The sequence below is a fragment of the Entelurus aequoreus genome, linkage group LG08 (genome assembly GCF_033978785.1).
Source record: "Entelurus aequoreus isolate RoL-2023_Sb linkage group LG08, RoL_Eaeq_v1.1, whole genome shotgun sequence".
In the NCBI taxonomy this organism is placed as follows: domain Eukaryota; kingdom Metazoa; phylum Chordata; class Actinopteri; order Syngnathiformes; family Syngnathidae; genus Entelurus; species Entelurus aequoreus.
In genome coordinates this window covers 19,009,063-19,022,417 of record NC_084738.1, presented here as the reverse complement: position 1 = coordinate 19,022,417, position 13,355 = coordinate 19,009,063, and the positions used below count along the sequence as shown (strand labels likewise).

Sequence of the window (13,355 nt, the reverse complement as noted above, 5' to 3'; positions counted from 1 at the left end):
GCCGTAAGTGAATCCTGGCACTGTAGATGCCATTTTATTCCTGCATAGTGCTAAAAAAAAAAAAAAAAAGTAAGTAGACATACGGTTGGATATGTTAAACGAATTAGTCTACGGTACCTAGGCTATACCAAATAAGCCCATGTCTAACCTATGTTGAGTTCGGTCAGCTGAATCATTGTGATGGTTACGTGTTGTTTGGGCGCACTACAATGCAAAGGAATTAAGGCAATTGCGTTGTTTATTGTGTTTTTTTTTCTATTGGAGATATACTACTGTGTGTTAATTATTTGGCCTCGCTTTCAAGTGAAGCGCATCTCCGATTGGCTACAATGTAAGGCTATTTAGCCTGCTTTGTTTGTCGCGACCGTCTATTTTCATTATAATTCAATTATTATTATTTATTTATTTTTGTTTAAATAGGGATGACATACATATGTTGTTGTATAATTTAAGTTTGTGCGCGTGATTGACAGCCTAAGGCTTATGAGGCACATTTTTTATTTATTTTTTTATTTCAACTTAAAAACGTATGAGCCTATGGCTACAACATAGGCTATGTGTTTATCTTTATTTTCCTGCCTGTTGTTGACAATGGAGATTGTCTGATATTTTGTCATGGCTGCAGATCAATCAATAAAGGTTCATCTTTGTCGCAAAATTGTTCACTGTTTCACTGTGCACCCCGCCCTCCTCCCTATTTGAGCATTATAACGTTAACAAGTTAATATTCATTGAAATAAATTCAGAACATTTTTTTTACCTAACGAAAATATAGGCGAAGTCTTTCTAAAACATTTTTTTAACTTCTTAAAAGCATCGTTCTGCTTGCTGCAACTGCAAGTGATATTAATGCGTGGCACGCATTGAATGTCTCTGCTGCATTGGATCAGTCTCCTTTCTTAAACCCCAGTAATGCCTTGCATCGTCTATATTGGATATATAACAACGGGCCGGTGGCGGGTGGGTGTGGTTTTGATAAAATGTTGGTTCGGGTGGATGGCGGGTGGATGACGACTTTTGTGATGCGGTTGCGGATGAAATAATTGCCTATCCGCGCATCTCTAGCGGACGCTATCCTTCTTTGTGGGAGCATTGTTGATTGTCATGTCATGTACGGATGTACTTTGTGGACGCCGTCTGCTCCACACGCTGTAAGTCTTTGCTGTTGTCCAGCATTCTGTTTTTGTTTACTATGCATCCAGTTCAGTTTAAGTTTCGTTCTGCATAGCCTTCCCTAAGCTTCAATGCCTTTTCTTAGCGGCACTCGCCTTTTGTTTATTTTTGGTTTAAGTGTTAGATAACCTTTTTTACCTGCACGCTGCCTCCCACATATTGTGATCACGACAAACCATGTTCCCGACATCTACAAAGCAATTAGCTACCTGCTGCCACCTACTGATATGGAAGAGTATTACACGGTTACTCTGCCGAGCTCAAGACAGCACAGACACTCAACAACGGCACATTTGCGGATTATAATTACTGGTTTGCAAAAAATATTTTTAACCCAATTAGGTGAAATTACATCATCTCCCACGGCACACCAGACTGTATCTCACGGCACATTGGTGTGCACAGTGGTTGAAAAACACTGCAATAGACAACATAGGTTTTTTTGTCTGATTGCTAAATCATATTTATATCAGGATATAGTGACTAGAATAGACTATTTGACTAACTATGTCTCAGTGAGGGCTCATAAACATAAACAAACAACATACTGCATTACAGTGACAAGCCTGGACCATGCACACGTGAGTGCCGACAAACTAAACCTGGTTAGTACATCACAACATATCATCTCAATAGCACCATGCACTGTTTTGACTTGCAAACGTGGATACACCCCCCTTTACATTTATATAACCATTTTCATATACTGAACAATACCACAGCTCTGGCAGCACTCATGCGGCGCTACCAACACCATGCTGGACTGCAGTCATTAATCTTGGTGCTCACTTGTGTTGCCACCTATTTAAACTACTGCTGTTGAAAAATTACTATTGTTTTTAAATCAGAGTAATTTATTTCCGGACTATTAGCCACAACCAAAACATTTTAGAAAAAAAAAAAATGTTTTCATATATTAGCCGCGCTGGACTATAAGCAGCAGATGTATAGCGGTACGTAGTGAAATCAGATATTTACAATTGTTTAAATGTTTATTTGCATACTTGAATTGTTTTCAAACGGTGCCTGTAACATTGCAGTAAAACGGCCAATCAAACAAAACAGAAGTCATCGATGTCTTTGGTCTTTTATCCAGATTTTTCTTCCTTGTACTTTGTAAACACTTTGAGTTTGACCAATTTCTTAAAGTGGATCATTTCAGTGTATTGTGTGGTTTCTTCGCTTAATCCAGGGGTGTCAAAGGTACGGCCCAAGGGCCGCATCAGGCCCCCGAACAGGTTTTATCCAGTTCGCGGGATGAGTTTGCTAAGTATGGAAAAATTTTGAATGAAAGAAACAGCTGTTCTAAATGTATCCACTGGATGTCGCAATAGCAATTCTTTGTATCTTTGCAGATGATGCTACATATGTACAAAATAAACCGTATGATGTTAGTACAACAGTCTAGGAAAATGATCAAACTACATAAATAACATACTGTAATTTGATTTTGATATCTTTTTTTTTTTCATCTTGATAGATTGAAAATTAACACCAATGAGTTGTCTGATGAACATTATCACATAATTTATTCAGAAAATATAAATAACGACAAATAAAGATAAAATACTATTAACCGCAACATGTAAGTGTAAAAAAAAAAAAAAAACATTATGATATGTACATTTTCAGAATGTGCTTGTTCTATTTTTAAACAAAGAGAACAATCTGAAGTTGCCTTTTTTTTTTTTTAAGTTATCGTGCCGTGATTTTACCAGTCCGGCCCACTTGGGAGTAGATTTTTCTCCATGTGGCCCCCTATCTAAAATGACTTTGACACCCCTGGCTTAAAACAGCCGCACCTTTCTATGAACCGCAGGGTTCAAATCTCGGAGGGGGGGGGGCTGTTTATAATCTGGAAAATACGGTTCTTACTTCTAAATTTGGATTAATCATATGTTATTATTCACTTGAATTATTCAAATTAACTTGAAAAAAAAAGAGCCTAATACTTGGACACAGATGTAATTTTATTGTCAGAATGTCTGAAAAAAAAAGTCTTCACTTAAATGCATGTCATTTATTTTTACCGCTTTTTCAGGTAACCATCCGCGGTTAAGGTAAGGTGAATGTTGCGAAATAAATTATGTGATTAATCTGCGTATAAAGAGTAAGGAAGAGATTGTCATGCCCCCGTTCCTGGGTGGATATCGCACGAGAGAAAGGTGGGGGTTAATCATTCTGCAATTCAGTCTGCTGAAAATGATGGAAAGTGCCACTCTACACAGCAACTGACGGTGTGGTCAAAGTTGGAATTGCCACAAAACCCATTGTAAGATATCCAACACTCTACTACCGTCTGGCGGCTATTTTTGCATCAAAGAAGGCTCGAAAACTCAAGTTTTAGATTTCACTTCACACCTGTTGTTATGTTAATGCCAATTGTAAACAGGGTGAAAAACACAGGTTGAAACTAAATTCATTTTATGTTAATTATCTGCTGTTTCTCTATGTACAAAACTGGTGTGTTATCATAATTGGAACTGTTCAGATGTTATTAGGATAATGCAAAGCAAAACTTGAATGTAAAATATGAAATAGTTAATTGCAGGAATCTCTTTTATGCTCCATAGAGCTGTTTTTTTGTTAGATTTCTCCATGGATTTTTCAAGCACGGTTATTAGAACCTGTGATGAAGGATTTGTGCAATTTACATTGGTGTTTATATACTGTATTTCATTTATATTTCATGTATTTATCTTGGGTTTTTTCTCTGTTTTTGTTACATTTTGTATTTAAGAATGTATATTAAGATAATGCAATATAATATAGTATAACATAGTGTTGTGTTAGTGGCGGGATTTAGAGGTGAGTCTTTTTGTGTGTGTTTGGGGAGGGGAGGGGGGGGGGGTGTAAATCTAGCCAGGACCGCCTCTGCATCAGCGAAATGGTGAAGACATCATTTTAATTTACCACGGGTGTTTCTGTGTTTTTTATGGGTTGGGTGGTTTGAGTAAAAAAAAAAAAACACGTGCAAATGTCATTAGTCGGCGTATGCCGATGTTTTCAATTATGTACACACACTGTACGCATGTCTGCTGAGAACAACACAACACACCCGTATAAATACCAACTACAGCAATTTTTTTTTTTTTCCTGCTCCGGCCCGGCTGCACCAAATAATAATATAAATCCATTTAATAAAGTCAAATACAAATAAGGCAACAAGAGAAGTATCCCACACTTCTCTTTTGTAAAGTAAATTTGTACAGCCGATATGGGCATCTACATCAACTATATAATTTGCCTGAGTAGCTGGACAGGACAATAACATTTTTTAAAAATAACTACAGCAAATTAAATAAGGAAAACCACCAATGGAAGTCAATTTTGATTTAACACAGGTGTGTCTGTCTTTTCTATTTACCGTGGCACGGGTTGTTTGGGTTGACGCTCGCGTACATACATTATCAATTGGTGTATTCCAAAGTTTTCAGTGATGTGTAAATAATACTGTATGAGCGTCTACCCAAAACAACACAACAAAAGCCCTATGGTAAATGTTTTTGGGTGTTGTTGTCATTTGTATTCACCGTGGGTTGGGTTGTTTGTGCCTATGTCATCAAGCGGAATGTTTTTGACTTTGTAAACACACCCGTGTCTACCAAAACCAACACAACAACATGCAGTTGGTAAATCCCAATTAAAGCAAATTAAAAACCAAGGGTGTAATGCCAAAATAATTGTTATTTACCACGGGTATTTAAATATTTCTTGTTTGGGTAGACACGTGTGTGTTAGTCATTAATCGACATATGTTTATGTTTTCCCAAGATGTTTACATACTGCACCAGTGTCTACCCAGAACAACACCCGTGGTAAATCACTACTACAGCGACTTAAATAAGGACACCCATCAGTGGAGTGATACCCAATTTTACAGTAGGGAACTGATTCCTAGGGTCACATTCCTGGGTGGATCTCGCCTGAGAGGAAGGTGGGGGTGGCGTAATCATTTTGCCATGCAGTCTGCTGAAAATAATGGAAGGCACCACTCTACATAGCAACTGACGCTGTTGTCAAAGTTGGAAAACACATTTTAATATATTCAGCACTCTACTGCCATCTGGCCTCTAAAATGGATAGTGCACTCCCCCAAATCGTCACGTTTCACGTGTCAGGTAAATCGTGACGAAACGGGTTATATTAACCACCTTCATACTGTACCTACATTTAAATCAATGGGAGGTATGCAATGGTTGATATTTGTATTCATTAATATTTCCTTCCGTGTTTTGTTGTTTACCCACGTTTCGGCATGTGCAGTCAATACAAAACACCATCGCGATATCCGATACGGGTCCCTTTAAAAATAATCAAATGAATGGGCCACTTTGACCTGCAGTGTAAATAAAGTCAACTGTTTATTCTTTGAACAAGTTGGAATAAATAAATAAACATTAGTTAATGAGGAGGGGGAGGGGGGTAATTACGCAAAATAGCATTAGTGCCAACGCTTCGTCTCTCAAGCATTCACACACATCCAGCCTGTGCTCAATTGCAACAAACATTTTACCTTCCCGCTCTGTCAAATTCTAACCAAACTACTGTAGTGTTGAAAAATTGTACGTAAATGAAAAAGATGCACCTTGTGTTGAAAACATATAAATACTGTGTATAGGAGAGTGACGAATAGGCTGTCGTGATGTTAATAGGGCAGGTGACACTTTTCATTAGCGCTATGACTAATGGCGGAACCACAAGCCCGACGCTTCAGTCCAGGTTTAGCACAGGTTTCCTCCACAGTTTTCCCATCGCGTGTTGCCGTATTGAGCCGCCACAATCCAATATATGATTCATTTATTTCACACTTAATGATACATGGCTAGACAACTGTACACATTATATCAAACTAACAAAAATAAAGAAATACATAGTTGAAACGCGAGAAGCGCAAATGGCAATCGAACATATGAAAGTTACACTGTAAAAATGCAGTTCTTACAATTGTCATACAACCAGACATTGTTATTATTGATATACTGTACATTTCCATTCATTCTAAATCGTCCTAGGGAGGATGTTCGATCCTTTCTCGAATGCGACTGAAGAGAGATGTCGAATCGTCATAATGAGGGCGTTTATGGCGTGATTACAGTCACCATGAGCGAGGAGGTCATATCAAATTCCTGGCTACGGATCTCCTTCAAATAACACAAATAAGTCAACACTTTATTTTTCGCCATACAGGTCTTTGCATTGGATTAACCTCTCCCTGTCTGTGAAACATTAGTTATGGCATTGTCAGAATTGATACGATTCAAATACCAAGAAGCTGGTTGTTACAAAATACATAATACACCCTCGGAAACACAAAAAAATGTGTAATGATTACTACTGAAGCAACAGACAGAAGTTTGTCAAACAGATATCTGCATTTACTGTACTACAACCTAAATAGACTTTATGTCACAAAGCCAATTCAAAGATCCACAATGAGTGTTGCAATTGAGCCCTTATGTTCTCTGAGAAGTAGCCAAACTGAAAACATGTACCATAGCCAACCTCCCCCAGTCGCCGCCCGTCTTAGGTCACATAGGAACAAACTCTACCGGCATGTACATCCACCCCAAAATATCTCTGCGTCGGAGTCTGCAATGATACATATTTAAATGAAAATATATTTATATAATTTGTGGATTTTTCACAGTAGTTTGTACTGCACTGTACCTTTTTGTCCATCTATTTATGCCTAGATTATTGTCACCTTCAGGGAGTCTATTGAGTCACTTTAGCGCGCCTTCTTTTCGTCAAGAAAAATGTCTCTGGGATTTCGTTCCATAATCTCAGCCATCTTCTGCATGTTAAGTACTAGTGTGCGTGTCTTCCATCTCTGCCAGCCAACAGTGATTTGAGGACCGATTACTCCCAAAGACTTGTTGTTTTTCCCCAATGACAACACGGTTTGGAGAGAATGCAAAAAAACATTTGCTTTGGCACAGATTTACATTGTAGCAATGTCCATTCCTTGATCTGCTTGGCCATGAGCGTTACTACAAACACAAGTGAACCACTGTGGTAATCCTTGGCTCAGTACGCCACCACGGACGAGTCTCTCTGTTTTTGTGTTGCCGTGGCACGTCTATCCTGTCTCCTGGTGTCAAAGTCAATGCACTCTAGTGTCTAATCATTCCCAGCATAAACCCAACATGAATTCTCTCTCTGTCCCTCTAGCGCCATTCTCGCGCTTTTAGATCTGAGTCTCCTGGACATTTTCCTTTGAGTTCCCCTTAAAGAGAAGAGGCTCCATTTGGGGGTTCTGATTCTGGCCCATGAAACCTTTAATTGATCCGTGTAGGCCCATGGTGGGCATTGGGAGAGACATGGGCAGAGGCGGGGACATAGAGCTTGGGTTGATGTTGGTGCCATTTCCTGAAGATGTGAGGAGGCTGGACGTGGAGATGGGGACAGGGGTGCAGGAGATGGGGATTTCCTGGCCTTGGTGGTGTTTGTTACCAAGCATCCCTCCGGGTCCCATTCCTTCGCTACCAATACTAAGCCCCATCACATTGTTGTTGTAATGATGGGTCTTATAGTAATGGTTCAGTGTGTCTGAACGTCCAATGTTGGGAAGGTTAACTATTTCAGGATGATGTATCCTTAGGGTTCCTTCTCCGCCACTGCCTGTATTCATTGTAGACCCGCCTGAAATGCCGCTTCCAGCTCCGGCTCCAATCTCATCCTCCACATTGACGATCTCGATGGCTCTGGCTGGGCCATGGTGCTTGTGCAGCTGGTGTTGCTTGCGGAGCTTATAGAAGACCACCAACATTACAGCTGCCATAAAAGTAATGGCCACGAAGCAGCCAATGATGATCTTGGTGGTTTTCATTACATCATCCAGGCCCGGAATGTTAGTTACATCGATGTTGGATACAGTCACTGCATTTTCAGTGGCTCTGTTCGCTCGTGGGGACAGTGAGGACAGAGAAGAGAGAGAAGGGGATATAGTGATGCCATCTAAACCTCTTTCAACAGTAGGATTAGGGAAACCTATGAAGGTCTCGTTAATGTACTGCATTGCTGAGTTCTTATCGTCCCCTCCTCCCACTGTCTCGACTGTCTCCACTGTGACGGTGGTAAAATAGCTGTAGCTGTTGCTGGGGTCTGAAGCGGATACGTTGAGCACGGCGGTGGCGGTGGTGTTGCCAGCGGAGTTGGTCACCATGCATGTGTACTGGCCCGTGTCCTGCACAGTCACGTTGGTGAAGTTGAGCGTTCCGTCGTGGAGCACGGAGATCCTCACGCGGTACGATCCGTGGGTCATCAGAGTGCCGTTGGGAGTGAACCAGTTCACGGAGGTCATGGAGGTCCCCGTGCGGCATTTCAGCTCTGCCGCCATGCCCTCGGTGACGTTGAGGTCAGTGGGCGGCTCCACAATGACTGGTGCGTAGCAGGTGAAATGGCTCTGGTCCAGTTCGCCGATGTACTTTCCCTTCAGACCAGGGGGTGCGTGACACCGGGCACAACATGTTGTGTTGCTAGGAACCGTTTCTTTAAGCCACCAGCTGAGCCACAGAACGTCACAGTTGCACACCCACGGGTTGTGATTGAGATGCACCCTCTCCAACTGGTGCAAAGGCGTGAAGAGGTCATGAGGCAGCGAATGAAGGGAATTGTGGGAAAGGTTGAGCTCCTCCAAGCTCTTTAGGTCATCAAAGGCGTTGCGTTCAATAACAGACACTCTGGAGTGCATGAGCCACAGCTTGCGAAGTGACACCAGGCCCTGGAAGGATCCGGGCCGGACAATCCCCAACTGGTTCCCGGACAACTCCAACTCCTCTAGTCGTACGAGCGGGGTGAGGTTAGGGATGTCCTTTAAGCCGCACATGCCCAGATTCAAAAAGCGCAAGTTGACCAGACCTTCGAAGGCCGCCTCTGAGATGAAATCCAGTTTCCTGAGCTCCCCGAGATCGAGACGGCGTAAAGAGGGAACGCGGTGAAATGCAAACGCCGGCAGTGTCTCGATGGGGTTGTTCCGTAGCCATAGTTCCCTTAGCTTGCTGAGGTACTCAAAGGCCTGTGACGGTACCACGGTGAGACGGTTGTCGAAAAGCTCCAGCGTGTTGAGGTTTGGCAGTCCATTGAACGCCCCCACCTCGATCTGTCGGATGTGGTTCTTGGAGAGCTGGAGGATTTCCAAATGCCGCAGGTGCTTAAAGGTGTCAGACTTTATCACCTGCAAACAGAAACACAGTGGCATGTTTGTAGCACCTGCTGTCAAAACGTACAGTAGATGGGCTGAAATGTGATGTTGCGCTCACCTGAATTGTGTTCTCTTGTAGATTGAGGTATCTTGTGTTCTCCGAAATACTGTCCGGGACTTGATCTAGACTCTTCCTTGTACAGATGACACGGCTCGCCTGATTGGAGCAACTACAGGGGGTGGGGCATGGGGGTGCTGCCTCTGTCAGCTCAGGTCCATGGTTGTGGAACCACAACAAAAGGTGGACCAACCAGAGGAGGGGGGAAGGGGTACAGGGGCTGGTCACCATGACAACACGCATGGCAACTGAGTCATGACCCACCCCGACTGCTGTATGATGCTGACAAATCACCTCCAAATCGGAGAATTTAAATGCTTGCGTTCATGTTCATATTTAATGCTCTTTTGCTGTGTTTCTCCTTCAAGTAGACCGCTTAATAATTTAGAAAGAAGGGTGTAATGTTATATTAAAAGACTATCATGAATATATTCTTATTTCACTTGGCTCATGCTTCTTTGACTACCAAGCGCCTTGTTCTTTCTTACATGTCATTTTCAGAAAGCATGTCTTTTTTTTTTGCTCCCATGACAGTTATTAGTGTAAAAAATGATGTTTGGGAGGGGATTGTCGCCCCTGGAAGCCTTCTCTTCTCTGCAGAGGCTGTTTGTTTCTTCTCACTGTGGCGGGAGGGGAGGGGAAGAAGAGAGAAAAGGAGAAAAGAAAGGAGGTCAAGTAATGCACAGTGCAGTAGCTTTGAGATATTAGCCTAACACATTCATGCAAGGATGCCCAGGACGGGATTTAATTATGAGAATATGACAATGTCCTGTTGCGGGAGACGAGCAAGGTCAGGCTTTGGGTTGTAAAGAAGTGTCTCTCAAATTGTGGCCTGTAGTACAACTGGGTGAGTCAGCTGCCATTTTCTTGACGTTGAACTTAACGCCGAGGTCATCGTCTGAAAATGGCCACAACGTTCTATTTTTTGGGGGAAAAAATAGCTGGCTAGGAAACCGGTTCATAGACAAGAATTATTCCGGTTTTAACGAGAATGCAACCATAAGGTTAATGCAGAGATTTACGCAACCCATTAAGAAGCAACAACACCAGTTGACAAATGACACCCTTATGCGGTACTTCGGCAATTAAGCTACCTAGGGATTATTATTGGCTACATGAGCCGTGTGCAATAAGCAACACGCAATTAAGCAAACATGAAACCAGGCGTTGTGAAGAAAAAGCACAGCGATATGCATTGAGAGCCAAATCCGTCCTTGGTTGAGAGGGTGTCGCACACTTTTGCCTGCGAGCATCGGCAGACTCACTAAATTTAGAAAAGGCTAGGACGAGACGTGTTCGTGTGACACAAAGGTTGCCAACTTCTTACGGTGAATACATAATAGAAATAGTTTGTCGTTAACAATGGTGCTCCAATGGCGGTGTTTAGCATCTCCTCTCCTATGCAGCCACAATGCATGCGGGCTCCTAGAAACACGGTTGCTGTGGCAACCTGTTCACTCACCATCTTGTGTTTTTTTTTTTTGTTGTTGTTTTTTTTTTTTTTCCGTCCAGTGCCCCATTCCACATTATTGTGTTTAGTTGCGTCTTCATGGGGGTTTGTTGCTCTCAAGCACCCTATGTGAAATATCAATATATATCTTCAATAATGGGGAAAATTGCAGAGAAACCGGAAGAAGAACCTCTGGGATAAAAGATAGAGGGCGAAGGACTGGAGGGGGGGGGGGGGGGGTGAATCATAATGTCTACAAGGTCAGCATCAGTCTTTATGAAAAACCATAGCTCTGAGAACTCTTAAAGAAGCTATTAAGGAAACTCATGAGGGAGTGTGCATGCTAAAAATAGTTTTTTTTTTTTTTTTTCAGATGCTCGGCACATCCCACATAATTTCTCACACCCTCATACGGGCACACATTTCATCCATAGCCATCCCCAAAGTCAACAACAACATGTAGAGCTTTTTTTTGTGTTACTTCACTCCACTTGACAGCGTTATGATCCAAAATGGAGGCTTAAGGAAAAAGGAAGACCACAGCTTTTGTTCACATTCCCTACTGATTAAAGCTACACAATTAAACATCTTAATGCCTCTTTTCGCCGCGGCCAAAATGGTCGAAATTTAGCTTTGAAACACTTATTGCATGAGATGTTACTTAGGCAACTATACTTACTGTATGTATGGCAACCTCAATTGAGAAAAAAGACAAATATGCACATGTTAAAGCCAAGGTAATGAACACTACTTGATTGTCCATCTTCAATCTCTCCAGCATTTGAGTTAAATCTCATGAGAGGCTCTCCAGGTAAGAGTGATGATGGGAAATCATGACGATTGTCGTTTTGTTTTTATTTATTCCATTTCCCCCCCCCAAAGCTCAAATTCTCAAAGTAGTGCTTTACGCTCCTTTTTTTTTTTTTTTTTTTATCTTTGTTGCTCTTTGGTGTCGAGAGCAGATTGCAACAATGTCGGTATTGATTATTCGATCAGGCCTGAGAGAGCGCTCAGTCGTGAAAAGACAAATTAGCTGCAAGCTGCTGACCAATTGCTACAAACCAATCACGCCGTGATTGTATCAAGCCTTTCCAAAACACAGTCGTTAAGGTTTATGAAGAGGCAAAAATGGTGGACTCGTTTGCAGGGGGGGGGGGGGTTAGAACCCCCCCACCTCCTAAGAAGAAAATAAGTGTCCCTCCATGGTTGGGGTGTAAAGTCCAAGGCCCCTATGAGACGATGGGGTGCATGAAAACAAAGCGACACAGGTGTAGCAGGGGCCAACATCATCTGCTGTAACTATGACAACACTAGATTGATTCAGGACGTGGGAATCGGGGTAGGCATTTCAGGGATGGCGGGTGGGGGGGGGGGAAAATATGCTGCTTCACGCCAAAATATCCTCATCGTAGACGTGGTATCAATCGAGCTGACCAACCTATGCTCTCTCCCTATGTGCCACAATTGAACAGAATGGCCTTATTCATCAATGCAGCTGCGCTCGCCATACGGCGCACCTTCCCTGGAACGCAATTGAAATTCTGAATAGGCCTAATTCTGCACATGCTGCATTACAAAATGGCTTGCACCCAGTCCTGTTTAATGACAACTGCACCCAAAGAAGGGGGAAGAAGAAGAAAAAATGTCCACATTTCCTTTTTAAGGCACCATGCTTACATAATGCATGTGCTTATTATTCAATTGTTCTTGTGTGCCTATTAATTAATCACCATGCATCTTTGCAGCCTGTGCACAAAAGTCGTCATTAGGTGCACTTTTTTTTTTTTTTTTTTTTTTTTTCCAAAATCAAATCAAATGCAATCACTGCGCCGGCCATTTCATCCTCGCACACCTGCACACACAACATGCACTTACCTCGATGTTGCGGCGTATACGGTCGATGTTTTCCCTCAACGTCCCCATCAGCTCGTCTCTTCTTTTTTTTTTCACACGCACAAAAAAAAAAAAAAAAAAAAAATATCCTGCCCTCTTCTTCTTCTTCTTCTTCTTCTTTTTCTTCTTGTCGGTTATTCCGCAGCGCCAACGCAACGCGGGGGTCTAAAACGATGGTGGCAGCTTACAGATCACCACAATCCACACTCTCCGTCAAGGAATAAAAGGAGAAAAAGAGGGTTGGGAATGAGTTTAAAGGCCACAAGGAGACAAAGATGTTAGTATGATCACATTGGATTGAAGCGGACGAGGCTGCATGCGCGCGTCTGGTCATCCTTGGAGGAGGCGCGCATGCAGGCTGCGCACAAGAGCGTCTTTTTTGCCCGTCTTTACGCACATTCCGCATGTCGCGCCTCTCTGAATCCCACTAGGAGCCGCTAAGATGGAGCTCTCGCGGCTACACCTGCAGTCATGGGGGCCATCGGAGCCCTTCATCCGGATGAATTGTCCTGTTAAAAAAAAAAAAAAAAAAAAAAAAAAAAAAAAAAAAAAGAGCATGGTTGTCACATAGTCCA

At 42.3% G+C, this 13,355-nt stretch overlaps 1 protein-coding gene across 1 annotated transcript; it reads right to left on the bottom strand.

Moving 5' to 3' along the window:
* Positions 1-5,524: 5,524 nt before the first annotated feature.
* On the bottom strand, positions 5,525-13,168 carry lrrc4bb (leucine rich repeat containing 4Bb). Its single transcript, XM_062055851.1, has 3 exons — positions 12,763-13,168; positions 9,438-10,057; positions 5,525-9,352 (listed from the first exon to the last, which is right to left on the bottom strand). The coding sequence occupies exons 2-3, from the start codon at positions 9,678-9,680 to the stop codon at positions 7,364-7,366; spliced, it is 2,232 nt and encodes a 743-aa protein (XP_061911835.1). The 5' UTR covers positions 9,681-10,057; positions 12,763-13,168; the 3' UTR covers positions 5,525-7,363.
* Between the last annotated feature and the right edge of the window lie 187 nt (positions 13,169-13,355).